A 26,488-nucleotide genomic window follows, 5' to 3' on the forward strand; every position below is an offset into this window, starting at 1 on the left:
TAGGGTACCATTTGGGTCAAAACTAGTGCACTATATAGGGAATAGGGTGCCATTTGGGCCAAATTTAGTGTACTATATAGGGAATAGGGTGCCATTTGGGTTCACAGCCTTGGAGAGGGGTTAACCAGATGATAAAGCCTACACAGACAGACAGCAGTACAGGCCTGACAGACACACAACGATGATGGAGGCCTCAGATACACAGGTGGTCAGCTTGTGATAAAGTGAGCGTGTGCAGAAGGAAGAAGAGCAGGTTACTAGTGTAGGATGGAAGGCGGGGCGGTGGGATAAGCATAGGAGTAATCAGGGATTTATATACAGGTTAGTCTCTTTGCGTTCTAATGTTTTCTATCTTCTTTTATAAAGACGCGTTGTTGTTCGATTGTTTGTTTCACATCCTTCCTCTCCTTCTGGAGAGCTTTGATCTGGTGGAGACAAAAAGGGAAAGAGAGAATATATTGTATATTGATTCAAAATTACCAACCATTCGGGTTTTCTTCATATTTACAGCATCGAAACATACCTTTATTTACTGTATGTTATTATGCAGTAAGGTTACCTGTGGAACCCCGGTTCTCTGATAACATGAGGGATATATCACATGGGGGGGGGAAGGTCGCTAAGTACCGCCTACTCTTGGAAGTACCAATCAAAAAATGTTTGTTTGAGACAGACAGGTAGAGTGGCGAATGAGGTGAGAACCTCACTTCCATTAAAAGGAGCCACCCTCCCGCCCTCGTGGTTATTCTCAAGCATGCTTCTCTTCCTCAAGCTCTTGCAAGCTATGGGGAATGCGGTGATACGTCTCACTCAGATTATCAGAGAACTGGGATTACGCAAGTTCTCTTTCAAATACTCTTGTTAAGATGTATCATGTAGGGATATGGCAAACACCCTGATCGCAAGAAATATTCTCTCCGAAGCCAGGGAAGTCCCAACGTAGCAACCCTCAGAGGAGTAAGCACCAAGAAGATGCAAAGACAACCCCCCCCCCAAGGAAAAACCTCATAACTAAATGAGGGACAGCCCAGTACAAAGCTCCAGTCTCAGCATAATTAGACATGTCCCATGTGGTCACCTCCTGTGTAGTAGAGGGTCCTTCCTAAGATAAATACAATGGTTTTGTCATTTTTTTCGTTGTTCTTCCCTGACGAAGGACGTGCAGTCGAAACACGTCTGAGTTTTAAAAAAACAACAACTTTGTTTCCATTGAACATGCCCTAACAAATAAAGGCATTTAAATGAATTATATGAAGAGTGCCTTGGTCCTCTTTTCTTTTTTGATCCCCCATGACTCGTCAGGATACAGTCGAAAAGAGAAAGTCCAACTCGAGGGTGGTAGCCCAATGAGCGAAGAGTATGACAGCTTTGCACACACTGAACAACAACAGGGATGTCCTTCTAGGGGAAAAGCAACAGGGTAAAAAAAAAAACATATTCTCCAAGGTGCGTCAATGGGGAAAAAAGTCGACCCGGGAAAAAAAAGAAAACGAGGTTAGGTAATTAACCTGATAAACACTGGTAGAGCACAGTCCACCGATACACTAGGGACGAAGGGGTAGTAGTAAACGTGGAAGAAGGTGGAATATGACGTCTATGCGTTTTTCAGCGGCTAAAATCGAAGGAGGTCCACTGTCATTCTTGGTCTGTTAAACTGGATGAGCTCAGCCAAAGGGCTCCTCCTTGCTCATGGTATGACCACAGCCTTGGAGGGCACTACGGGAGGCCTGTAATCAGGTCTGTAATCATACAGATCTCCACCCAATCTCCTCCCAAGCATCTGGGTCTAGGGTGTCTGAGTCCAGCCGCTTCCTCCACTCCTCCAGTAACTCACCCTTGAAAACCAACAATAAGGAGGTCAAGTTGAAGGTTTTAATGAGTCCTTTCCAGGGAGTGAAGCGCTGGTAATGTCACAAGGAGCTAGGGGCTGAGGTGGTGAGCCAGTGACGGTTCCACTGTGGGAGGGATGCCTAACCCAGATTCCTCCATATTGTGCATGTCCAGGCAAGGGGGACTCTTAGCAAAAATCCTGTGGTTAATGGGTTTATCCCGAGAGCTCGTAGCTGCCCTTAGGCAAGCTGGTACTGCGGCAAGCAGTTCCTTTATCAGGGCTGTGTGGGCTGGAGTCTCTTCCCATCGTACAGGTCCCTTGACGGGTCTTGAGCCCCTACAGAAGATGACCATTCGATGTTGAATCTGGCTGTGGCTTACAGATATGATGGGAGCCCAAACTTCACTGGAAGAGGGGCAGCGTCAATGCTCTTAGGGCCATCAGATCTGCGGGCTTGAGAGGGCCGGGAGCAAACACAGTGCAGGAGTTGGGGAATGACGAACCATCTCAAGGATTTCCGTGAGATTTCTCCCCTAACTCACCTTCACCACTACGTCCTCAGACATTGAGGGAAGGGAGTGGAGGCTAGTAGGGGGTTATCTAGCTAGCAGCTACCTCGTGGTGAAGGTATGCTGTGGCTAGCTCAGTGCTAGCTCAAGGAAACCGAATGACAGTTTGCCTTCAGAAAAAGGCACAGATGGCAGAGAGGGTTGGTTTAGCTAACAAAACGGGTGAACGTATGTTAACTATACTTTTTTTTTTTAAGAAGGGAGCTAGCAAAGCTACCATCTTGCAGGTAGGGTATGCTAGTGAGGTTAGCTTGCCTTTCAGAAAGCTAGACAACTTAGCCTTGCAGCGTGGGCTAACCGAGTCTCAATAACTAGCAGCAACGCTAGCTACCAACGGAAACTGAGAAGTAGAAAAAGTACTAAAAAAAAATATTCCGGTTAATACTGAACCTCTTAATTAACTGTGAAAACCTCATCAGAAATATCCTTCACAGTTCGCTTTTGAGCAGGCAACGGGTATCCAGTCAATATGAGGAGAGCTAGAGTTGTGACCCTCTTTGGGTGAGGAAGAGAAGCGAGAATAACCAGAGGGCGGGAGAGTGGCTTCTTTTATGGAAGTGAGTGTCTCACCTCATTGGCCACTCTACCTGTCTGTCTCCAACAGATGATTTGGATTGGTGCTTCCGAGACTAGGCGGTCTTTAGCGAAAGCCCACAATGTAATACATTGAAACACGTATTTGAAAGAAAACTCCTTTAAAGTTATAATTCAACTGGGATATAAAGTTTTACAATTACATTTTAGTTATTACAATCTTTTCCAGAGCAACTTACAGTCAGTATGTTGAACACATATGATCACTTCGATCACTATCATTGTAATTAAAACGTTCAAAATAGTCGCTATGAGCAAAATCAATGTTAGAAAGAGTGAAGGAGGTGGATGAGGTGAGTTTCCCTGTAAAGCCCTTGGAGTACCTTAGTTGGTAGAAATGTGAAATACAAATGAAATACAAATTGAAATACAACCTTAGTGTATCATCCATGTTACCTGATGGATCCAGCCAGGAGAGGGTTAAAAGCATAGAGCCAGTCGTGCATCTCCTTGTCGTTGCTGGCTTGGAGCAGTATACCGCGGTGCTCAGTACACACAGCAAACGTGTTTGGAGTCTGTTGGGGAAACACGGAGAGGTACAGTAATGTTAAAACCAGCTAGCTGCCCAGAGCAGCTTACTATTGAGGGTAGGTAGGAAGAGAGAGGAGGAAAAACATGACATCCTCTGTGAGTCTTTTCAAATGCATTACATATAAACTTAAGCAAAAAAAAAAGAAACGTCCTCTCACTGTCAACTGCGTTTATTTTCAGCAAACTTAACATATGTAAATATTTGTATGAACATAAGATTCAACAACTGAGACATAAACTGAACAAGTTCCACAGACATGTGACTAACAGAAATGGAATAATGTGTCCCTGAACAAAGGGTGGGTCAAAACCAAAAGTAACAGTCAGTATCTGGTGTGGCCACCAGCTGCATTAAGTACTGCAGTGCATTTCCTCCTCATGGGTGGCACCAGATTTGCCAGTTCTTGCTGTGAGATGGTACCCCACTCTTCCACCAAGGCACCTGCAAGTTCTCTGACATTTCTGAGGGGAATGGCCCTAGCCCTCACCCTCCGATCCAACAGGTCCCTGGCGTGCTCAATGGGATTGAGATCTGGGCCCTTCGCTGGCCATGGCAGAACACTGACATTCCTGTCTTGCTGGAAATCGCACAGAGAACAAGCAGTATGGCTGGTGGCATTGTCATGCTGGAGGGTAATGTCAGGATGAGCCTGCAGGAAGGGTACCACGAGGGAGGAGGTCTTCCCTATAACGCACAGCGTTGAGAATGCCTGCAATGACAAGAAGCTCAGTCCGATGATGCTGTGACACGCCGCCCCAGACCATGACGGATCCTCCACCTCCAAATCGTTCCCGCTCCAGAATACAGGCCTCTGTATAACGCTCATTCCTTCCACAATAAATTAATTCAATGATAAATGTGAATCCAACCATCACCCCTGGTGAGACAAAACCGAAGAGCAAGTCCTGTCTGGTCCAGCGATGGTGGGTTTGTGCCCAGAGGCGACGTTGTTGCCGGTGATGTCTGGTGAGGACCTGCCTTACAACAGGCCTACAAGCCCTCAGTCCAGCCTCTCTCAGCCTATGGTGGTCAGTCTGAGCACTGATGGAGGGATTGTGCGTTCCTGGTGTAACACGGGCAGTTGTCGTTGCCATCCTGTACCTATGCCGCAGGTGTGATGTTCGGATGTACCGATCCTGTGCAGGTGTGTTTACACGTGGTCTTCCACTACGAGGACGATCAGCTGTCCTCAAGCCTCCTTGCAGCATGCCTAAGGCATGTCCACGCAGATGTGCAGGGACCCTTCTTTTGGTGTTTTCAGAGTCAGTAGAAAGGTCTCTTTAGTGTCCTAAGTTTTCATAACTGAACTTAATTGCCTACCGTCTGTAAGCTGTTAGTTTCTTAACGACCGTTCCACAGGTGCATGTTCATCAAACAAACATGAGAAACAGTGTTTAAACCCTTTACAATGACGATCTGAAGTTTTGGATTTTTACTAATTATCTTTGAAAGACAGGGTCCTGAAAAAGGGACGTTTTATTTTTTGCTGAGTTATTAGTTAGTTATATATTGGCACCCTTGTTTCTTTTAAAATAAGTTCAAATTGTAAAAATAATAATAATTGTACTCCAGATTTTTATTGTATTTTCAACATTACGGAACCAATTTTATTTTTGTAAATTTAATTTGACCATTTTAATATAAAATGATTGGAGCTAGTACTTGGCTGCACAGCCTTTGGCCAAGATAACTGCAGGTATGTCACGGTTGTTGTAAGAGACAGACCAAGGCACAGCGTTTGTTGAGTTCATATTTATTTAAAGTGAAACTTCTGCAACCAAAACAATAAACAAGCAACACGCCGTGACTACGTGGTGCAACAACAAAAATCCCACAAACACAGGTGGGAAAAATGGCTACCTAAATCTGATCCCCAATTAGAGGCAACGATTACCAGCTGCCTCTAATTGGGAACCATACAAAAAACCAACGTAGAAATATTGAACTAGAACACCCTCTAGTTACATGCTACGTCATAGAGAACCAAGGACTCTCTACGGTAAGGGCGTGACAAGGTAAGCGTTTCTTGTACCATCAATGAGCTTCCTGCACCTTTCTACTGGCAATTTGCCTCACTTTTCAGCAGCAATTATTCAAAGTTTAAGGGGGTGCTCTCAACCAACTGCTGTTTTCAACTCTTGCCAAAGATTACGGATGTGATTCATATCTCAACTCTTCGTTGGCCAATCCAGAACAGTCCGGCCTTTCTTCTTTTATCAGAGGGATGCTTTTATGTGTGTTTAGGTTTGTTGTCCTGCTGGAAAATCCACAAACTTCAACAAACACACAGTGTCTGGACACTGGGTTGAACATTGGATTCCAAAACACCTTAATAATCGACTGATTTCATGATGTCTTTGCACACGTTCAAGGTCCCCCAGGACCAGAGCTTAAATACTTGGGAAAATGCTTTGTGGACTAATGAAACAAAATTAGAGCGTTTTGGCAATACAGATCAGTGCTATGTTTACAGACAACCAAATGAAGCATTCAATGAAAAGAACACACTACCTTCACTCAAACATGGCCTTGCTGTCTCTGGCCTTTCGAAATGCGCAAGTCGTTACAAAATCTGCAGAATATCAGGTGTTTTGGAGTCCAATGTTTAAACCAGTGTCCAAAAATGAAGTCTTCATTGGGTGTTCCAGCAGGAAAACAACTCCAAACACCCATAAGGCAACACAGAGGTTCAAGAAGAGATGTTGGACTGTTCTGGATTGGCCAGTTAAGAGTCCATACTTGAATCACATCAAAAACGTATGGTGAGATCTGAAAACAGCAGTTGATGGAGGGCGCTCCTCAAACATTGTGTTGTAAAAGGTGTCAGGTAATGTTGTGTAAAGGTGCCAGGTTAAGGTATCAGGTAACGGGGTGTAAAGGTGCCAGGTTAAGGTATCAGGTAACGGGGTGTAAAGGTGCCAGGTAAATGTATCAGGTAACGGGGTGTAAAGGAGCCAGGTAGGGGTGTATCGACAGGTAAAAAGGGTACTAACCTTGAGCATGGCCTGCTGGTCCTCGCTGTACTTGACATGGGCAGAGGAGAGGTTAAGGATGGCTCTCTCCACGCGGTCTCTCTCTGTATTGTAGATATAGACGTACGGACGTCTCACCACCACATAGCGCCTCACCCAGCCGTTGGTATGAGGCTCCAGGAAATGCAGGTAGCCCTTCTTTGATACAATGGGGCTGGTGGAAAGATCAAGATTGTTACTACACTTGTTCACATCACCACGGCGACCCGAACTAGCCTTCGCTGGCTCTGATATTTTATTTTACACGTTGTTGTTTTCAAGATCCGAGCAGCAACTATATGGTGGATTGGTAACAAGGCCAGCTCAGTAGAGCTTGACACATGTTGGCTCAGTAGTGTGAAAAGCACTTTGATGAGGTAAATTCCACCAAGTCTTCTAAGCCATAAATCAATCAATCAATCAATCAATCTCTGAAGCACCCTCACCTGACCCGGATCTCTTGGATGTCTGGTACAAAACGGCGCGTCCTGGGTTTAACCTCCGGGGCGGCCACCCCACCAGGGGACTTCTTCACCTCTCCATCCCTCTGTGAGCAGTCAGGGTTGAGGCTGGCACAGCAGGAGCGAAGCTTGGTGGCTCTGGTTGGAGAGACGGAGGAAGAAAAGTTTTCCGCGTGGGGATCGACCATAGAGATAGTTAGAGAACCCATCTTAGATATAACCCGTTGCCACGACTTCTGCCGAAGTCGTTGCCTCTCCTTGTTCGGGGCGGTGCTCGGCGTTCGACGTCACCGTCCATTTTTCATTTTCCATTGGTTTTGTCTCGTCTTCCCACACACCTGTTTTCAATCCCATACACACCTGTTTTCAATCCCATACACACCTGTTTTCAATCCCATTCACACCTGTTTTCAATCCCATACACACCTGTTTTCAATCCCATACACACCTGTTTTCAATCCCATACACACCTGTTTTCAATCCCATACACACCTGTTTTCAATCCCATTCACACCTGTTTTCAATCCCATTCACACCTGTTTTCAATCCCATACACACCTGTTTTCAATCCCATACACACCTGTTTTCAATCCCATACACACCTGTTTTCAATCCCATACACACCTGTTTTCAATCCCATTCACACCTGTTTTCAATCCCATACACACCTGTTTTCAATCCCATACCTGTTTTCACACCTGTTTTCAATCCCATACACACCTGTTTTCAATCCCATACACACCTGTTTTCAATCCCATACACACCTGTTTTCAATCCCATACACACCTGTTTTCAATCCCATACACACCTGTTTTCAATCCCATACACACCTGTTTTCAATCCCATACACACCTGTTTTCAATCCCCATTACCTGTTCAATCCCATACACACCTGTTTTCAATAACACACCTGTTTTCAATCCCATCATGTTTTGTCACACATTGTTTTATTGTCAGTGTTGTTTTCAAGTTGTTGTCAATTACACACCTGTTTTCAATCGGGTTCTCGTTTTCAATCCCATTCCATGTTTTGTTCATGTTTTCTCCCATACACACTGTTTTCAATCCCTACACAGTTTTCAATGGAGCATGTTTTCAATCCATACACATTTATTCAAAAAGTTTTCAACTCCACCTGTTTTCAATCCCATACCATTTTCAATCCCATACACACCTGTTTTCAATCCCATACACACCTGTTTTCAATCCCTTCACCTGTTTTCAATCCCATACCACCTGTTTTCAATTCACACCTGTTTTCAATCCCATGACACCTGTTTTTTAGCATGTTTTCAATCCCATTAGCATTGACCTGCGATTCCACCTGTTTTAGCATGGATATTAGCATTGAGAGATTCCACCTGTACCCATGTCTTTAGCATGGATATTAGCATTGAGAGATTCCACCTGTTTTAACATGGATATTAGCATTTTGAGAGATTCCACTGACTGTTTTAACATGGATATTAGCATTGAGAGATTCCACCTGTTTTAACATGGATATTAGCATTGAGAGATTCCACCTGTTTTAACATGGATATTAGCATTGAGAGATTCCACCTGTTTTAACATGGATATTAGCATTGAGAGATTCCACCTGTTTTAACATGGATATTAGCATTGAGAGATTCCACCTGTTTTAACATGGATATTAGCATTGAGAGATTCCACCTGTTTTAACATGGATATTAGCATTGAGCGATTCCACCTGTTTTAACATGGATATTAGCATTGAGCGATTCCACCTGTTTTAACATGGATATTAGCATTGAGCGATTCCACCTGTTTTAACATGGATATTAGCATTGAGAGATTCCACCTATTTTAACATGGATATTAGCATTGAGCGATTCCACCTGTTTTAACATGGATGTTAGCATTGAGCGATTCCACCCGTTTTAACATGGATATTAGCATTGAGCGATTCCACACGTTTTAGCATGGGTATTAGCATTGAGCTATTCCACACGTTTTATGTGGTCAACTGGGTGGGGATTCATATGGGGTTGGGAGTAATCAGCCAATGATCAGAGCAGTCTTTAAACTAGGTATTTCACCGCCATCTAGTGGCCATAATACATTAATGGCACATAGGATTTGGTTCAGGACTCCAGCACTGCAGGTGTCAAGAAATCACCAATATTAGCTTTACACTTTTTTCAAACACAAAATAATAACAAAATGCACTACTTTAAAATGGAGATGGCATCAATGGCGGAGCATTGCATTAGTGCAAACCAAAACTGTTCTCAGGGCAGGTCTGCCGGTTTTGACTTGCAGAAGTCACTTTTTGTAGCAGGTTAGGATAACTAACTCAGCAGGTTAGGAGAACTAACTCAGCAGGTTAGGAGAACTAACTCAGCAGGTTAGGAGTAGTGTCTATTAACTATGTACACTTCCAACAGTGAGTGAAATACATAGCAGATACCAGTAGGTTTCAGTGATGGACGTTTTAAATGGGGAGGACAGGCTCATAACAGATACCAGTAGGTTTCAGTGATGGCTGGATTAAATGGGGGGGAGGGGCTCATAGCAGGTACCAGTAGGTTTCAGTGATGGATGGATTAAATGGGGAGGAGGGGCTCATAGCAGGTACCAGTAGGTGTCAGTGTTTGCCGGTTTAAATGGGGAGGAGGGGCTCCTAGCAGGTACCAGTAGGTATCAGTGATGGATGGATTAAATGGGGAGGAGGGGCTCATGCCATAATCTCAGAAACCCAGAACTAAAATCTAATAATTGTGTCAAATGCTGGATTATGTTCTGGGAAGATGTTGGAGATAAGATATTAACCAGACTCTCCAAGTCTCTACCCCTCACTAAACGGAAACTCTCAGCAAAATCATGAGCCGAATGTTCCCTCGCCACCTGTAAGAAAACATCAGGATCTGACCAAATGATCAATGATTGGAAAATCTGCACAAAGTTCCTCGTTCATCCTCGCATCCCAAAATCATCTCTATGTGACGTGAAACTATCCACAAGAAATGAGTCTTACCGTGACAGCCCTGAGTCTGTTTAGTCTCTGAGTCTATTAGTCTCTGAGTCTATTAGTCTCTGAGTCTATTAGTCTCTGAGTCTATTAGTCTCTGAGTCTGTTAGTCTCTGAGTCTATTAGTCTCTGAGTCTGTTTAGTCTCTGAGTCTATTAGTCTCTGAGTCTGTTTAGTCTCTGAGTCTGTTTAGTCTCTGAGTCTATTAGTCTCTGAGTCTAGTTTAGTCTCTGAGTCTATTAGTCTCTGAGTCTGTCTTTAGTCTCTGAGTCTGTTTAGTCTCTGAGTCTGAGTCTAGTCTGTTTAGTCTCTGAGTCTGTTTAGTCTCTGAGTCTGTTAGTCTCTGAGTCTATTAGTCTCTGAGTCTATTAGTCTCTGAGTCTATTAGTCTCTGAGTCTGAGTCTGTTTAGTCTCTGAGTCTATTAGTCTCTGAGTCTATTAGTCTCTGAGTCTGTTTAGTCTCTGAGTCTGTTTAGTCTCTGAGTCTGTTTAGTCTCTGAGTCTGTTTAGTCTCTGAGTCTGTTTAGTCTCTGAGTCTATTAGTCTCTGAGTCTATTAGTCTCTGAGTCTATTAGTGTCTGAGTCTATTAGTCTCTGAGTCTATTAGTCTCTGAGTCTATTAGTCTCTGAGTCTGTTTAGTCTCTGAGTCTGTTTAGTCTCTGAGTCTGTTTAGTCTCTGAGTCTATTAGTGTCTGAGTCTATTAGTGTCTGCTAGTGTCTGAGTCTGCTAGTGTCTGAGTCTGCTAGTGTCTGAGTCTGCTAGTGTCTGAGTCTGCTAGTGTCTGCTAGTGTCTGAGTCTGCTAGTGTCTGAGTCTGCTAGTGTCTGAGTCTGCTAGTGTCTGAGTGTCTGCTAGTGTCTGAGTCTGCTAGTGTCTGAGTCTGCTAGTGTCTGAGTCTGCTAGTGTCTGAGTCTGCTAGTGTCTGAGTCTGCTAGTGTCTGAGTCTGCTAGTGTCTGCTAGTGTCTGAGTCTGTCTGAGTCTGCTAGTGTCTGTCTAGTGTCTGAGTCTGCTAGTGTCTGAGTCTGCTAGTGTCTGTCTGCTAGTGTCTGAGTCTGCTAGTGTCTGCTAGTGTCTGAGTCTGCTAGTGTCTGAGTCTGCTAGTGTCTGAGTCTGCTAGTGTCTGAGTCTGCTAGTGTCTGAGTCTGCTCGTGTCTGAGTCTGCTAGTGTCTGCTCGTGTCTGAGTCTGCTAGTGTCTGCTCGTGTCTGAGTCTGCTAGTGTCTGCTCGTGTCTGAGTCTGCTAGTGTCTGCTCGTGTCTGAGTCTGCTAGTGTCTGCTCGTGTCTGAGTCTGCTAGTGTCTGCTCGTGTCTGAGTCTGCTAGTGTCTGCTAGTGTCTGAGTCTGCTCGTGTCTGAGTCTGCTAGTGTCTGAGTCTGCTAGTGTCTGAGTCTGCTAGTGTCTGAGTCTGCTCGTGTCCGAGTCTGCTCGTGTCCGAGTCTGCTCGTGTCCGAGTCTGCTAGTGTCCGTGTCTGCTAGCGTCCGAGTCTGCTAGCGTCCGAGTCTGCTAGCGTCCGAGTCTGCTAGCGTCCGAGTCTGCTAGCGTCCGAGTCTGCTAGCGTCCGAGTCTGCTCGTGTCTGGTAGTGTCTGCTAATGTCTGCTAATGTCTACTAATGTCTGCTAGTGTCCGAGTCTGCTAGTGTCCGAGTCTGCTAGTGTCCGAGTCTGCTAGTGTCCGAGTCTGCTAGCGTCCGAGTCTGCTAGCGTCCGAGTCTGCTAGCGTCCGAGTCTGCTAGTGTCCGAGTCTGCTAGCGTCCGAGTCTGCTAGCGTCCGAGTCTGCTATAGTGTCCGAGTCTGCTATAGTGTCCGAGTCTGCTATAGTGTCCGAGTCTGCTATAGTGTCCGAGTCTGCTATAGTGTCTGAGTCTGCTATAGTGTCTGAGTCTGCTATAGTGTCTGAGTCTGCTATAGTGTCTGAGTCTGCTATAGTGTCTGAGTCTGTTAGTGTCGTGTGTAATGGTAACAGAAGTGTGATATTACTGACCTGGGTGTTTCAGTCTTGGGGTAGCATCCCTCCACCAATGACGGGCACGTCGAGGAGGGGGTGAGGGTGTTGAGGGCCGTGGCAGAGGTCGACTCCCTCAGCAGAGTCACTGACATTTCAGACAGCTGGAAACACACACACACACACACACACACACACACACACACACACACACACACACACACACACACGTAAACACAAACACACAGCATGTCAAAACACTGTCTGGAAAAAAGTTAACTGAGACAAACGAACACGTCATATCGCCACTCGTAGTTTCCTCACATCAAAGTAACTTCAAACCGGATACATACATGAAAACCCATCATAGTAAAAAGTGACAGGAAGTCTACCTTGCTTTCACTGGCGCTGACACACACGTGGCTGTAGTCTCTGTTGAAGGAGTGGGCGAGCAGCCGTAGACACTGGTGAGTGATGGAGACAAATAAAGCTCTAAGTCTCAAAGCAATGGGCTTCACAACAACAACAACAACAACCTCAGAATGGTTACCTAAGGAGAAGTTACCTAAGGAGAAGTTACCTAAGGAGAAGGCTTAAGTGAGCCACTGACCATATTTAAAAGGGACAATCAAGCATAGCCACAGGAAGTAGGGGTGCTGGGTGGTGCTGTGGCTGATTAATTGAAATAATTTTGCCCCAAAATGTGTATGTATATATATATATTTAAAAAATGTATTTACCCCCAAAATTGAATTACTGCTGTCTGAATAGACATAAATAAAATAATTCAAAATACCACACAAGAAAGCGTAATTTAGCTACAAAGGATAAATAGCATCGAAGTATGTTTTACAATTGGGAAGGACACAATCTGGGCAGCACACACACCTAATACAGAACAGCTTGTTCCATTGTGGCCATAGATATAATCCAGAGAAGGAATTTGGAACTTCTAACCCTGGTACTTTGACTGTTAAACTCATGGGTACACTAGCAATGGCTGCCAGTCCTGACTTGAATGGGAACAACCAGTCCTGACTATTATGGGAACAGCCATCTATGGATTACATTTCTATGGTTGGTTATGTCATTTTTGCCTTTTTACAAATGTCAAAATAAAATCCCAAGAAAATCGTAGGTCTGGGAGGGGGGGTTTGGGTTTGGAAAGCCTACTGCTGAAAAGAGAAGCCTAATCTGACTGTGGAAGCTAGCCATTTTTTTCCCCCACAACAACTTCTAAGCGATTCTGAGAGAACAGCACTGTTTTTCAAAGTAACTGGTCTTCAGCTATTGTCACAAAACACATCACCCATGCTTCGTCTTCATCACAGGCTGAGTCAGTATCACTGTTTACTCTGTAGCCTGTACTGTACATATACAATACCAGTCAGAACTTTGGACACACCAACTCATTCAAGGGGTTTTTCTCCATTTCTAGCCACCCTTTGCCTTGATGACAGCTTTGCACACTCCTGGTAACTTTCGACAGATTCTGTATATGATCCAACAGACCACCAGTCTGTCTAAGGGCTATTTGACCAAGAAAGAGACTGATGGAGTGCTGCATCAGATGACCTGACCGCCACAATCACCTGACCTCAACCCAATTGAGATGGTTTGGGATAAGTTGGACCGCAGAGTGAAGGAAAAGCAGCCAAAAAGTGCTCAGCATATGTGGGAACTCCTTGAAGACTGTTGGAAAAGTATTCTAGGTGAAGCTGGTTGAGAGAATGCCAAGAGTGTGCAAAGTTGTGATCAAGGCAAAATGTGGCTACTTTAAAGAATCTCAAATATAAAATATATTTTGATTTAATTAACACTTTTTTGGTTACTACATGATTCCATATGTGTTATTTCATAGTTTTGATGTCTTCACTATTATTCTACAATATAGAAAATAGTCCAAATTTAAATAAAAAAACTGGATTGAGCAGGTGTCCAAACTTTTGACTGGTACTGTGTATATATATATATATATATATATATATATATATATATATATATATATATATATATATATATATATATATATATATATATATATAGGCATACAGAGGCCCGTTATCAGCAACCATCACTCCTGTGTTCCAATGGCACGTGGTGTTAGCTAATACAAGTCTATCATTTTAAAAGGCTAATTGATCATTAGAAAACTACTTTGCAATTATGTTAGCACAGCTGAAAACTGTCATTCTGATTAAAGAAGCAATAAAACTGTCCTTCTTTAGACTAGTTGAGTATCTGGAGCATCAGCATTTGTGAGTTCGAATACAGGCTCAGAATGGCCAGAAACAAAGACCTTTCTTCTGAAACTCGTCAGTCTATTCGTGTTCTGACAAATTAAGGCTATTCCATGTGAGAAATTGCCAAGAAACTGAAGATCTCGTACAACTCTGTGTACTACTCCCTTCACAGAACAGTTTAAACTTGCTCTAACCAGAATAGAAAGAGGAGTGGGAGGCCCTGGTGCACAACTGAGCAAGAGGACAAGTACATTAGAGTGTCTAATTTGAGAAACAGACGCCTCACAAGTCCTCAACTGGTAGCTTCATTAAATAGTACCCGCAAAACACCAGTCTCAACGTCAACCACGAAGAGGCGACTCCGGGTTGCTGGCCTTCTATGCAGAGTTCCTCTGTCCAGTGTCTGTGTTCTTTTGCCGATCTTTTTATTGGCCAGTCTGAGATATGACTTTTTACTTTGCAACTTTGTCAGTAAGAGTGTCCATGATTGAGTCTTTGAATGAAGAGATGAAAATTAAACTGTTCAAATCATGTCCAATCAGTTGAATTTACCACAGGAGGACAACCAATCAAGTCGTAGAAACATATCAAGGATGATCAATGGAAACAGGATGCACCTGAGTTCAATTTTGAGTCTCATAGCAAAGGGTCTGAATACTTATATAAATACTCTATTTTGGTTTTTAATTTGTAATAAATCTGAAAAAAAATTCTAAAAAACTTGTTTTGCTTTGTCATTATTGGGTATTGTGTGTAGATTGATGAGGGGGAAAACAATGTAATTAACTTTATAATAAGACTGTAACCTGCATTTGGCCACTTATGTGGTATTGACAAATATTCAGCTAATTTATTTTATCTTGTAAATGATGTAGAAGTGCATGAAATGTGTTTATAAAAAGTTTATAAAAATCCCCATGTGTGGAAATCCCCCCAAAACGTGTTCGCTCAACTGTATGGCACTACACAAATGTGATTATAGATACAGGCAATGTAAGTCAAAACATCTTCCCCCGGCCCGTAAGCAACAACGGGAATATTTTAAAAGAACAAGGTTACAATTAAATTCGAACATGTTTTCTTTTAAAGATGAGACGCTGACCTTAGCGACTAGCTCCCTCTGCCTCTCGTTGGGGGCGTCAGCTGTGGGGCTGAGACTGAGGTCCTGGGCGTGGCCCTCGGAAGGCTGAGGGGACTCACTCTGCTCCACAGACACACAGGATAGCAACTCTTCCTGACCCAGCAGCAGGGTGGACTCTAGCTTCTCCCTTAGGAGCAGGTAGTGTCTCGTCTTCTCCACCTGAATGAAACAGATAACCATAACTAACCAAGTAACTAACTATATAACTATAGCTAACCCTCAGGAGCAGGTAGGGTCTCATCTTCCTCATGATGAACGGAACAGATAAACACCATAACTAATTAACTAAGTAAGTAACTAAATAACTAACTAACCCTTTTCACCTAGAACACATTAAACCGAATGAACATATACCACAACAATACAGTACATGAATGTACACATACAGTACATGAATGTACACATACAGTACATGAATGTACACATACAGTACATGAATGTACACATACAGTACATGAATGTACACATACAGTACATGAATGTACACATACAGTACATGAATGTGCACATACAGTACATGAATGTGCACATACAGTACATGAATGTACACATACAGTACATGGTTCAGAAGTAGTACATGAATGTACACATACAGTACATGGTTCAGAAGTAGTACATGAATGTACACATACAGTACATGGTTCAGAAGTAGTACATGAATGTACACATACAGTACATGGTTCAGAAGTAGTACATGAATGTACACATACAGTACATGGTTCAGAAGTAGCCTTCAACCATTCACCCGTTTATTAAATGAAAGTCTGTCATCAACACTCTGGGGGAGGGGGGGGGGCAGTTCACCTGACCCAGCTTCTCCACTGAACCTTTAAGTCTAGGACTAGGGCTTTTAAGTCTAGGACTAGGGCTTTTAAGTCTAGGACTAGGGCTTTTAAGTCTAGGACTAGGGCTTTTAACTCTAGGACTAGGGCTTTTAACTCTAGGACTAGGGATTTTAACTCTAGGACTAGGGCTTTTAACTCTAGGACTAGGGCTTTTAAGTCTAGGACTAGGGCTTTTAAGTCTAGGACTAGGGCTTTTAAGTCTAGGACTAGGGCTTTTAAGTCTAGGACTAGGGCTTTTAAGTCTAGGACTAGGGCTTTTAAGTCTAGGACTAGGGCTTTTAAGTCTAGGACTAGGGCTTTTAAGTCTAGGACTAGGGCTTTTAAGTCTAGGACTAGGGCTTTTAAGTCTAGGACTAGGGCTTTTAAGTCTAGGACTAGGTTTGAGTCTAGGACTAGGGCTTTTAAGTCTAGGACTAGGGCTTTTAAGTCTAGGACTAGGTTTGTAGTTCCACCCAGTCTAGTCTTATCAGTCGTGATGTCTCTAGGTGTAGGATATAGGTATAGTATAGGTGTAGTAGGGTGTAGTAGGGTATAGGTGTAGTAGGGTGTAGTAGGGTGCAGTAGGGCACAGGTGTAGTAGGGTGTATGTATAGTAAGGTGTAGTAGCGTATAGTTGTAGTAGGGTATAGGTGTAGTAGGGTGTATGTATAGTAAGGTGTAGTAGGGTATAGGTGTAGTAGGGTATAGGTGTAGTAGGATATACAGTAGGTGTAGTAGGGTGTATGTATAGTAGGTTGTAGTAAGGTATAGGTGTAGTAAGGTATAGGTGTTGTAGGGTGTAGGTGAAGTAAGGTGTAAGGTATGGGGTTGTAGGATGTAGTAGGTTATAGGTGTAGTAGGGTATAGGTGTAGTAGGGCATAAGTGTAGTAGGTTGTAGTTGTAGTAGGGTGTAGTGGGGTGTAGTAGGGCATATGTGTAGTAGGGCGTTTGTATAGTAGGGTGTAGTAGGGTATAAGTGCAGTAGGTTGTAGTAGGGTATAGGTGTAGTAGGGTATAGGTGTAGTAGGGTATAGGTGTTGTAAAGTATAGGTGTAGTAGGGTATAGGTGTAGTAGGGTGTAGTAGGCTATATGTGTAGCAGTTTATATGTGTTGTAGGGTATAGGTGTAGTAGGGTATAGGTGTAGTAGGGTGTGGGTATAGGTGTAGTAGGGTATAGGTGTAGTAGGGTGTAAGGTATGGGGTAGTAGGATGTATCGGTTCATAGGTGTAGTAGGGTATAGGGGTAGTAGGATGCGGTATGGCATAGGTGTAGTGGGGCATAGGTGTTGTAGGGTGTAGTAGGATGTAGTAGGGTATAGGTGTAGTAGGTTATAGGTGTAGTAGGTAGTTGGTGTAGTATAGTGTAGTAGGTAGTTGGTGTAGTATAGTGTAGGTGTAGTAGGTAGTTGGTGTAGTATAGTGTAGGTGTAGTAGGTAGTTGGTGTAGGTGTAGTAGGTAGTTGGTGTAGTATAGTGTAGGTGTAGTAGGTAGTTGGTGTAGTGTAGTAGGTAGTTGGTGTAGTAGGTAGTTGGTGTAGTATAGTGTAGGTGTAGTAGGTTATAGGTGTAGTAGGTAGTTGGTGTAGTATAGTGTAGGTGTAGTAGGTTATAGGTGTAGTAGGTAGTTGGTGTAGTATAGTGTTGGTGTAGTATAGTGTAGGTGTAGTAGGTAGTTGGTGTAGTATAGTGTAGGTATAGTAGGTAGTTGGTGTAGTATAGTGTAGGTGTAGTTGGTGTAGTATAGTGTAGTAGGTAGTTGGTGTAGTATAGTGTAGGTGTAGTAGGTAGTTGGTGTAGTGTAGGTGTAGTAGGTAGTTGGTGTAGTATAGTGTAGGTGTAGTAGGTAGTTGGTGTAGTATAGTGTAGGTGTAGTAGGTAGTTGGTGTAGTATAGTGTAGGTATAGTAGGTAGTTGGTGTAGTATAGTGTTGGTGTAGGTGTAGTAGGGTGTGGGTATAGGTGTAGTAGGGTATAGGTGTAGTAGGGTGTAAGGTATGGGGTAGTAGGATGTAGCAGTTCATAGGTGTAGTAGGGTGTAGTAGGGTATAGGTGTAGTAGGGTATAGGTGTAGTAGGGTATAGGTGTAGTAGGGTATAGGTGTAGTAGGGTATAGGTGTAGTAGGATGTAGTAGGGTATAGGTGTAGTAGGTAGTTGGTGTAGTATAGTGTAGGTGTAGTAGGTTATAGGTGTAGTAGGTAGTTGGTGTAGTATAGTGTAGGTGTAGTAGGTTATAGGTGTAGTAGGTAGTTGGTGTAGTATAGTGTAGGTGTAGTAGGTAGTTGGTGTAGTATAGTGTAGGTAGTATAGTGTAGGTGTAGTAGGTAGTTGGTGTAGTATAGTGTAGGTGTAGTAGGGAGTTGGTGTAGTATAGTGTAGGTGTAGTAGGTAGTTGGTGTAGTATAGTGTAGGTCTAGTAGGTAGTTGTTGTAGTAGGTAGTTGGTGTAGTAGGTAGTTGGTGTAGTATAGTGTAGGTGTAGAAAGGTGTAGGGTAAATGTTTAGTAGGGTATAGGTATAGTAGGGTATAGTAGTGTATAGTTGTAGTAGGGTATAGGTGTAGTAGGGTATAGGTGTAGTAGGGTATAGGTGTAGTAGGGTATAGGTGCAGTAGGGTATAGGTGTAGTAGGGTATAGGTGTAGTAGGGTATAGTTGTAGTAGGTTATTGAGTGTAGGTGTAGTGTATAGGTGTAGGGATATAGGTGTAGGGGTGTAGGGATATAGGGTGTAGGGTATAGGGTGTAGGATATACGTGTAGAGTGTAGGGTATAGGTGTAGTAGTGTGTAGGTGTAGGGTATAGGTGCATGCTGTATGTGTAGGGTGTAGGTGTAGGGTATAGGTGTAGTAGGGTATAGGTGTAGGGTATAGGTGTAGTAGGGTGTAATGTATGGGGTAGTAGGATGTAGCAGTTCATAGCTGTAGTAGGGTATAGGTGTAGTAGGGTGTAGTAGGGTATAGGTGTAGTAGGGTGTAAGGTATGGGGTAGTAGGATGTAGCAGTTCATAGCTGTAGTAGGGTATAGGTGTAGTAGGGCATAGGTGTAGTAGGGCATAGGTGTAGTAGGGTATAGGTGTAGGGTATAGGCGTATGGTGTATTTGTAGGGTGTAGCGTGTAGGGTGTACAACATAGGGTATAGGTGTAGTAGTGTGTAGGTGTAGGGTATAGGTGCATGCTGTATGTGTAGGGTGTAGGTGTAGGGTGTACAACGTAGGGTATAGATGTAGGGTATAAGTTTAGGGTATAGGTGTAGGGTGTAGGGTGTAGGGTGGAGGGTATAGGTGTAGGGTGTAGGTGTAGGGTGTAGGGTATAGGTGTAGGATATAGGGTGTAGAGTATAGGGTGTAGGTTATAGGGTGTAGGTTATAGGGTGTAGTACCACATACCTCCTGCAGGAGGCTGAGTTTCTCCAGTTCCCACTGGTGGTCCAGGATGAGGCTGTCACTGCGTGGCCTCCACCCAGCCAGGTTCTCCTCCCCTCGGACGTACGCCACCGAGGTGTCCAGCACCCGCCGACGTCTCCTCTGCATTCCTGGGGGGTTGAAAAAGGTCAAATGGTTAGAGGTCAGAGGTCAGGGGTCGGACAAACAAAGCAGAAATAAGCTTTATCCATCTTTGTCTCAATTTTGTTTGGATTCTTTGCGTCTTATCTTCTTTTAAATTGTTTTGGAGAAAAAGGTCCCTCCAATTCAGACCTTCTCCTCCAATGCATTTTGAGAAAGAGGCAGGAAGACGAATGGCAGAAAGAGTTGTGGAAACACAGACAAAGGGGAAGCTCAACAGAGAAAGTGTCTCACCTGGGCTCCCATGATCCGCCAGGTGACACAAGCTGACCTCGTACACACCTGTCACTCGGTTACTGGACGGAGAAAGAAACAACAGACAAACACAACCCTGGGTTCAACTCTGGGTTCAACTCTGGGTTCAACCCTGGGTTCAACCCTGGGTTCAACCCTGGGTTCAACTCTGGGTTCAACTCTGGGTTCAACCCTGGGTTCAACCCTGGGTTCAACCCTGGCTTCAACTCTGGGTTCAACTCTGGGTTCAACCCTGGGTTCAACCCTGGGTTCAACCCTGGGTTCAACTCTGGGTTCAACTCTGGGTTCAACCCTGGGTTCAACCCTGGGTTCAACCCTGGCTTCAACCCTGGGTTCAACTCTGGGTTCAACTCTGGGTTCAACTCTGGGTTCAACCCTGGGTTCAACCCTGGGTTCAACCCTGGGTTCAACCCTGGCTTCAACCCTGGGTTCAACTCTGGTGGAGCTGTGACATATCCCTGGGAACGGCACCTCAGTTCAACTCTGGGTTCAACCCTGGGTTCAACCCTGGGTTCAACTCTGGGTTCAACTCTGGGATCATTTCATGTCCATTGTTTCCATTGATTTAACAATCATCTTTCAGGAATGCAACCAAGGCAAAGGACTGTGGTGAGATAAACAGTAACATACTTGATTTTATGGTTTATTTCATGGTAGTTGATTTAATAATAATAATAATCTTTCAGGATAAGAGATGATTAATAAGTCACCCCTCTGTTGTTGTCCTCAGGCTTCCGGTGCCAAACAGGTTTCGGATGGAGCGGGAGGTCGGGAGTTTAACGTCTCGAGAGTAGAACACCATGCAGAAATCTTTGGTTATGACTGTGGGCTGAGTGCAGTTCTCCATCTACAGGAAAATGAAGGATCAAAAAAGCTAATTTCTCTCTCCGCCTCTTTAGGGCCTAACATCAGATACAGTAGGGGTCATTTTGGACACAGCACTGTAAGTTCAAATCAAATCAAACATCAGATACAGTAGGGGTCATTTTGGACACAGCACCTGCAAGTTCAAATCAAATCAAATTGTGTTAGTCACATGCACTGAATAAGCTTACTTTCGAGCCCCTAACTAACAATGCAGTTAAAAAAAAAACATAGATAAGAATAAGAAATAAAAGTAGCATGTAATTTAAAGAGCAGCTATATGGTGGGAGGGGGGGTGGGTGGGTACCGGTATAGAGCCAATGCGCAGGGGCACTGGTTAGTTGAGGTAATATGTACATGTAGGTAGAGTTATGCATAGATGATAACCACAGAGAGCTAGCAGCGGTGTAAAAGAAGGGAGGGCGGTGGTTAATGAAAATAGTTCTGGGCAGCCATTTGATTAGATGTTCAGGGAGTCCGGTACCGTTTGCCGTGCGGAAGCAGAGAGAACAGTCTATGACTTGGGTGCTCTCGTGCATGTTCCAGTGTTAGGCCTAAGCACAGGGATCATTTCTCATACATGAAGTGCTCCTAAAATTACTCCTGAGAGGTGAGTAGTCAGGTAGCAGAGACTGCTAAGAGGTGAGCAGTCAGGTAGCAGAGACCCCTGAGAGGTGAGCAGTCAGGTAGCAGAGACTGCTGAGAGGTGAGCAGTCAGGTAGCAGAGACCCCTGAGAGGTGAGCAGTCAGGTAGCAGAGACTGCTGAGAGGTGAGCAGTCGGGTAGCAGAGACCCCTGAGAGGTGAGCAGTCAGGAAGCAGAGACTGCTGAGAGGTGAGCAGTCAGGTAGCAGAGACCCCTGAGAGGTGAGCAGTCAGGTAGCAGAGACCCCTGAGAGGTGAGCAGTCAGGTAGCAGAGACTGCTGAGAGGTGAGCAGTCAGGTAGCAGAGACTGCTGAGAGGTGAGCAGTCAGGTAGCAGAGACTGCTGAGAGGTGAGCAGTCAGGTAGCAGAGACTGCTGAGAGGTGAGCAGTCAGGTAGCAGAGACTGCTGAGAGGTGAGCAGTCAGGTAGCAGAGACTGCTGAGAGGTGAGCAGTCAGGTAGCAGAGACTGCTGAGAGGTGAGCAGTCAGGTAGCAGAGACAGTCAGGTAGCAGAGACTGCTGAGAGGTGAGCAGTCAGGTAGCAGAGACAGTCAGGTAGCAGAGACTGCTGAGAGGTGAGCAGTCAGGTAGCAGAGACAGTCAGGTAGCAGAGACTGCTGAGAGGTGAGCAGTCAGGTAGCAGAGACAGTCAGGTAGCAGAGACTCCTGAGAGGTGAGCAGTCAGTAAGCAGAGACAGTCAGTAAGCAGAGACTCCTGAGAGGTGAGCAGTCAGTAAGCAGAGACAGTCAGTAAGCAGAGACCCCTGAGAGGTGAGCAGTCAGTAAGCAGAGACAGTCAGTAAGCAGAGACTCCTGAGAGGTGAGCAGTTAGGGAACATGGAGCAGAGACTCCTGTTAATGCAGTTCTAGTATCTCCAGCTAAATGTGATAAACAGTTTGACGTGGTGGCTGGGTAAAAAAAAACTGAAATTACCCATGGTTGTGATTCCAGAGTTTTAAAATCCAAACGCAACTGACAAAATCTGAACCTGTCCAGTTACGAACCTGTCCACTTATGAACCTGTCCAGTTACAAACCTGTCCAGTTACGAACCTGTCCAGTTATGAACCTGTCCAGTTATGAACCTGTGCAGTTATGAACCTGTCCAGTTACAAACCTGTCCAGTTATGAACCTGTCCAGTTATGAACCTGTCCAGCTAGGAACCTGTCCAGTTAGGAACCTGTCCAGTTATGAACCTTTCCAGTTATGAACCTGTCCAGCTAGGAACCTGTCCAGTTAGGAACCTGTCCAGTTAGGAACCTGTCCAGTTAGGAACCTGTCCAGTTACAAACCTGTCCAGTTACAAACCTGTCCAGTTAGGAACCTGTCCAGTTAGGAACCTGTCCAGTTATGAACCTGTCCAGTTATGAACCTGTCCAGTTAGGAACCTGTCCAGTTAGGAACCTGTCCAGTTACAAACCTGTCCAGTTAGGAACCTGTCCAGTTATGAACCTGTCCAGTTAGGAACCTGTCCAGTTATGAACCTGTCCAGTTACAAACCTGTCCAGTTATGAACCTGTCCAGTTACAAACCTGTCCAGTTACAAACCTGTCCAGTTATGAACCTGTCCAGTTACAAACCTGTCCAGTTATGAACCTGTCCAGTTACAAACCTGTCCAGTTATGAACCTGTCCACTTATGAACCTGTCCAGTTACAAACCTGTCCAGTTATGAACCTGTCCAGTTACAAACCTGTCCAGTTATGAACCTGTCCACTTATGAACCTGTCCAGTTACAAACCTGTCCAGTTATGAACCTGTCCAGTTACAAACCTGTCCAGTTACGAACCTGTCCAGTTATGAACCTGTCCACTTATGAACCTGTCCAGTTATGAACCTGTCCAGCTATGAACCTGTCCAGCTATGAACCTGTCCAGTTAGGAACCTGTCCAGTTATGAACCTGTCCAGTTAGGAACCTGTCCAGTTATGAACCTGTCCAGTTAGGAACCTGTCCAGCTATGAACCTGTCCAGTTAGGAACCTGTCCAGTTACGTACCTGTCCAGTTACGAACCTGTCCAGCTAGGAACCTGTCCAGCTAGGAACCTGTCCAGCTAGGAACCTGTCCAGTTATAAACCTGTCCAGCTAGGAACCTGTCCAGCTAGGAACCTGTCCAGCTATAAACCTGTCCAGTTATGAACCTGTCCAGTTATGAACCTGTCCAGTTAGGAACCTGTCCAGTTAGGAACCTGTCCAGTTAGGATGAGTAGATTTCCTCAGATTGTTTCTGTGAAACTAGCTTTACAATTACCATTAGACACGTACAGTTACATAACTATGTAGGCCGACAAAGTCATTTATATAACACTATATACTGTATGTAACTATATATATGTTACCTCTATGTAGGCCGACAAGGTCATTTATATAACACTATATACTGTATGTAACTATATATATGTTACCTCTAGGTAGGCCGACAAGGTCATGTAGATCTTCTCCCCGTAAGGAGTGACCCGGTTCAGGAGGAGGGAGTTATGCATGGCACTGTCCCAGGCAGCCTCAAAGCGATAGAATGTCCTGATGGAGGGAGGAGAAGAGTTAACCATACAGAGAGAACGACTAAACAGAGAGCTCCTCAACCCTGGTCTGAACTAACATAGTGGTCTCTGGTCTGTCTGTCTGTCTGTCTGTCTGTCTGTCTGTCTGTCTGTCTGTCTGTCTGTCTGTCTGTCTGTCTGTCTGTCTGTCTGTCTGTCTGTCTGTCTGTCTGTCTGTCTGTCTGTCTGTCTGTCTGTCTGTCTGTCTGTCTGTCTGTCTGTCTGTCTGTCTGTCTGTCTGTCTGTCTGTCTGTCTGTCTGTCTGTCTGTCTACTAACAGACTAGAAAACCTACTCTAGTGGTTAGTATGCTAGTATGCTGCAAACTGAAAGCAAAGCAGGATGGGTGTCTTTCTGAATAGTCCTGTTGATTGTTGTGTCACAACTTTATTAGACAAATAAAGGTTATTTCTACTGTAGGAGGAAGGTAAATATTTAAAGGTTTTCTCAAGAACAGCTACAATCTATTGCTATCGACAGATCAAGTTGCAGTTGCATTGCATGTAGGGACATTGTTTATCACTATGATAATGTGAATAACATTCTGTCTGTCTGGGATATGTTACCTACAGTACATGTGCATCTAAAATGCTCTTGAGAGAAGATAGCTTTTGTTTATGAAGATTAAAATAACAACATTGATTTTCAAATACACACATTCAATAGACAAGACACATAGTTTGGGGGATGAAGTCAGTAAATAGCATGCAACAGGGAACCTGTCAGTTGTGGGCCGACCTTTAAGAAAAACACCAAACAATAACAGCATGAAACGAATGAAAAGGGAATGAGAGATGGACAGACAGACGGGAGGAGAGGAGGTGGTGAACAGGACAGGTGGTGAGGAGAAATACCTATGGTCTATACCCAAGGAGACGCTTGGAGAAGGAATAGAAGAAAAGAACCAGGAAGAGAACCAAAAAGGTGAGTCAGGAAGAGAGTCTTGATGTGGTTGTGGAGCGTTGTTATGATCAAGAACGACAGGACAGCTGTGTTCTTCCTAGCCTGGTCCCAAATAGTTGTTTTGCCATCTTTCCAACTGGGACCAGGCTACATTGCCCATTCATTCACTACTTGATGATTTGAACAGCAGAATGTACTGTACATATTAATAAATGTATCCTATCTGTTCTAGAATGTCTCACAATGGACAGATAGAACCACAGAGATACAATGTAATACGTTTGACTTTATTTTCATTCTGTAGATAGAGATACAAATTGTAACTATGGAATGCCGTTTGGGTCTTTGTGTCAAAAACAAATATATTTATGTCAAATAAGCTTATAATTTGATGCATGGAATAACAAAATTACATTTTCGAATGTTGCGTGAGCTGAATTTGCATGCGCGAGCCAAGCGCCATCAACATTGATGAAAGTTTTTAAACGAGAGGTAGGCTATGTTGACTTTGATTTGCAGTATGACAAAGTCACTCAGAAATATCTTATACATGGGATGTTTTTAGTCATTTTTAGGATAGCTAGCTTGCTAGCTTTGACTTGATACCTAGCTAGCACCAATGCAACAAGCCTGAAGACAATAACCAGAAACTGCAATAATTTTCAATGTTTCGCAATGATTTAGCAATTCATGGCACTAAGTATTAGCTAAGTAGCCTCTTGTTGTTTTCCTATTGAAATCGAACTTTAGTTCATGAAAATAACTAGCTAGCTAGATAACAAACTACACAAAGAAAGCAAGCTACCTAGCCCTGTTGCCCCAAGCTAACGTTACAAGCATGGCTAGTGGGTCCGACAATCAACCAAATACGAAAACTGTCATATAAATTAGGAATATTTTAGATAACATCGTGCTAGAGACTTAGCTAGCTAACTATAGCTACTGAAACAGATTGTAATTGTGCTATGTTTTTGAGGAGAACATTGTTTCTATCCAACATCTAGCTTGCTTTGTTGCTGACCAGCCCTGACCCAGAGCTTGGAAAAGTGTTTCTGACCAGTATTGGCCCAGAGCTTGGAAAAGTGTTTCTGACCAGCATTGGCCCAGAGCTTGGGGGAAATGTGTTTCTGACCAGCATTGGCCCAGAGCTTGGAAAAGTGTTTCTGACCAGCATTGGCCCAGAGCTTGGGGGAAATGTGTTTCTGACCAGCATTGGCCCAGAGCTTGGGGAAATGTGTTTCTGACCAGCATTGGCCCAGAGCTTGGGGGAAGTGTGTTTCTGACCAGCATTGGCCCAGAGCTTGGGGGAAGTGTGTTTCTGACCAGCACTGTCCAAGAATTTGGGGAACTGTGTGTCTGCCTTGTGAAGCAGCGGCAGCTGCGCGAGACAACTTTACCAGCATCAGAGCATATGTATCTGTGACATATCAAATACGAGTGACAGTGTAATCAATGTGTATTATTCACCTAAAACATTTATGAATGAGTTCAATTATTATCTAACGTTCAATCAGAATCTGTTCCTGATTGGTTATTTGACGGTAAACAAGCTTATTTTGACGGTATAAACAAGTCTTACC

General features: G+C 44.0%; 1 protein-coding gene across 9 annotated transcripts in view; it reads right to left on the reverse strand.

Moving 5' to 3' along the window:
* Positions 1–288: 288 nt before the first annotated feature.
* The window catches only part of kif1aa (kinesin family member 1Aa), a 192,561-nt gene continuing 166,361 nt past the window's right edge, over positions 289–26,488 (reverse strand). For all 9 annotated transcript variants that reach the window (XM_046300999.1, XM_046300998.1, XM_046301001.1 and 6 more), the window contains 11 exons: positions 23,872–23,986; positions 20,668–20,804; positions 19,937–19,998; positions 19,526–19,671; positions 15,279–15,476; positions 12,326–12,397; positions 11,973–12,097; positions 6,984–7,136; positions 6,520–6,712; positions 3,391–3,509; positions 289–425 (listed from right to left, as the gene is read on the reverse strand). In XM_046300999.1, the coding sequence (XP_046156955.1) occupies positions 392–425; positions 3,391–3,509; positions 6,520–6,712; positions 6,984–7,136; positions 11,973–12,097; positions 12,326–12,397; positions 15,279–15,476; positions 19,526–19,671; positions 19,937–19,998; positions 20,668–20,804; positions 23,872–23,986 (1,354 nt within the window). In that variant the 3' untranslated portion in view covers positions 289–391. The remainder of the gene's footprint in view (positions 426–3,390; positions 3,510–6,519; positions 6,713–6,983; positions 7,137–11,972; positions 12,098–12,325; positions 12,398–15,278; positions 15,477–19,525; positions 19,672–19,936; positions 19,999–20,667; positions 20,805–23,871; positions 23,987–26,488) is intronic.

The sequence above is a fragment of the Oncorhynchus gorbuscha genome, linkage group LG15 (assembly GCF_021184085.1).
Source record: "Oncorhynchus gorbuscha isolate QuinsamMale2020 ecotype Even-year linkage group LG15, OgorEven_v1.0, whole genome shotgun sequence".
Taxonomy (NCBI): Eukaryota; Metazoa; Chordata; class Actinopteri; order Salmoniformes; family Salmonidae; genus Oncorhynchus; species Oncorhynchus gorbuscha.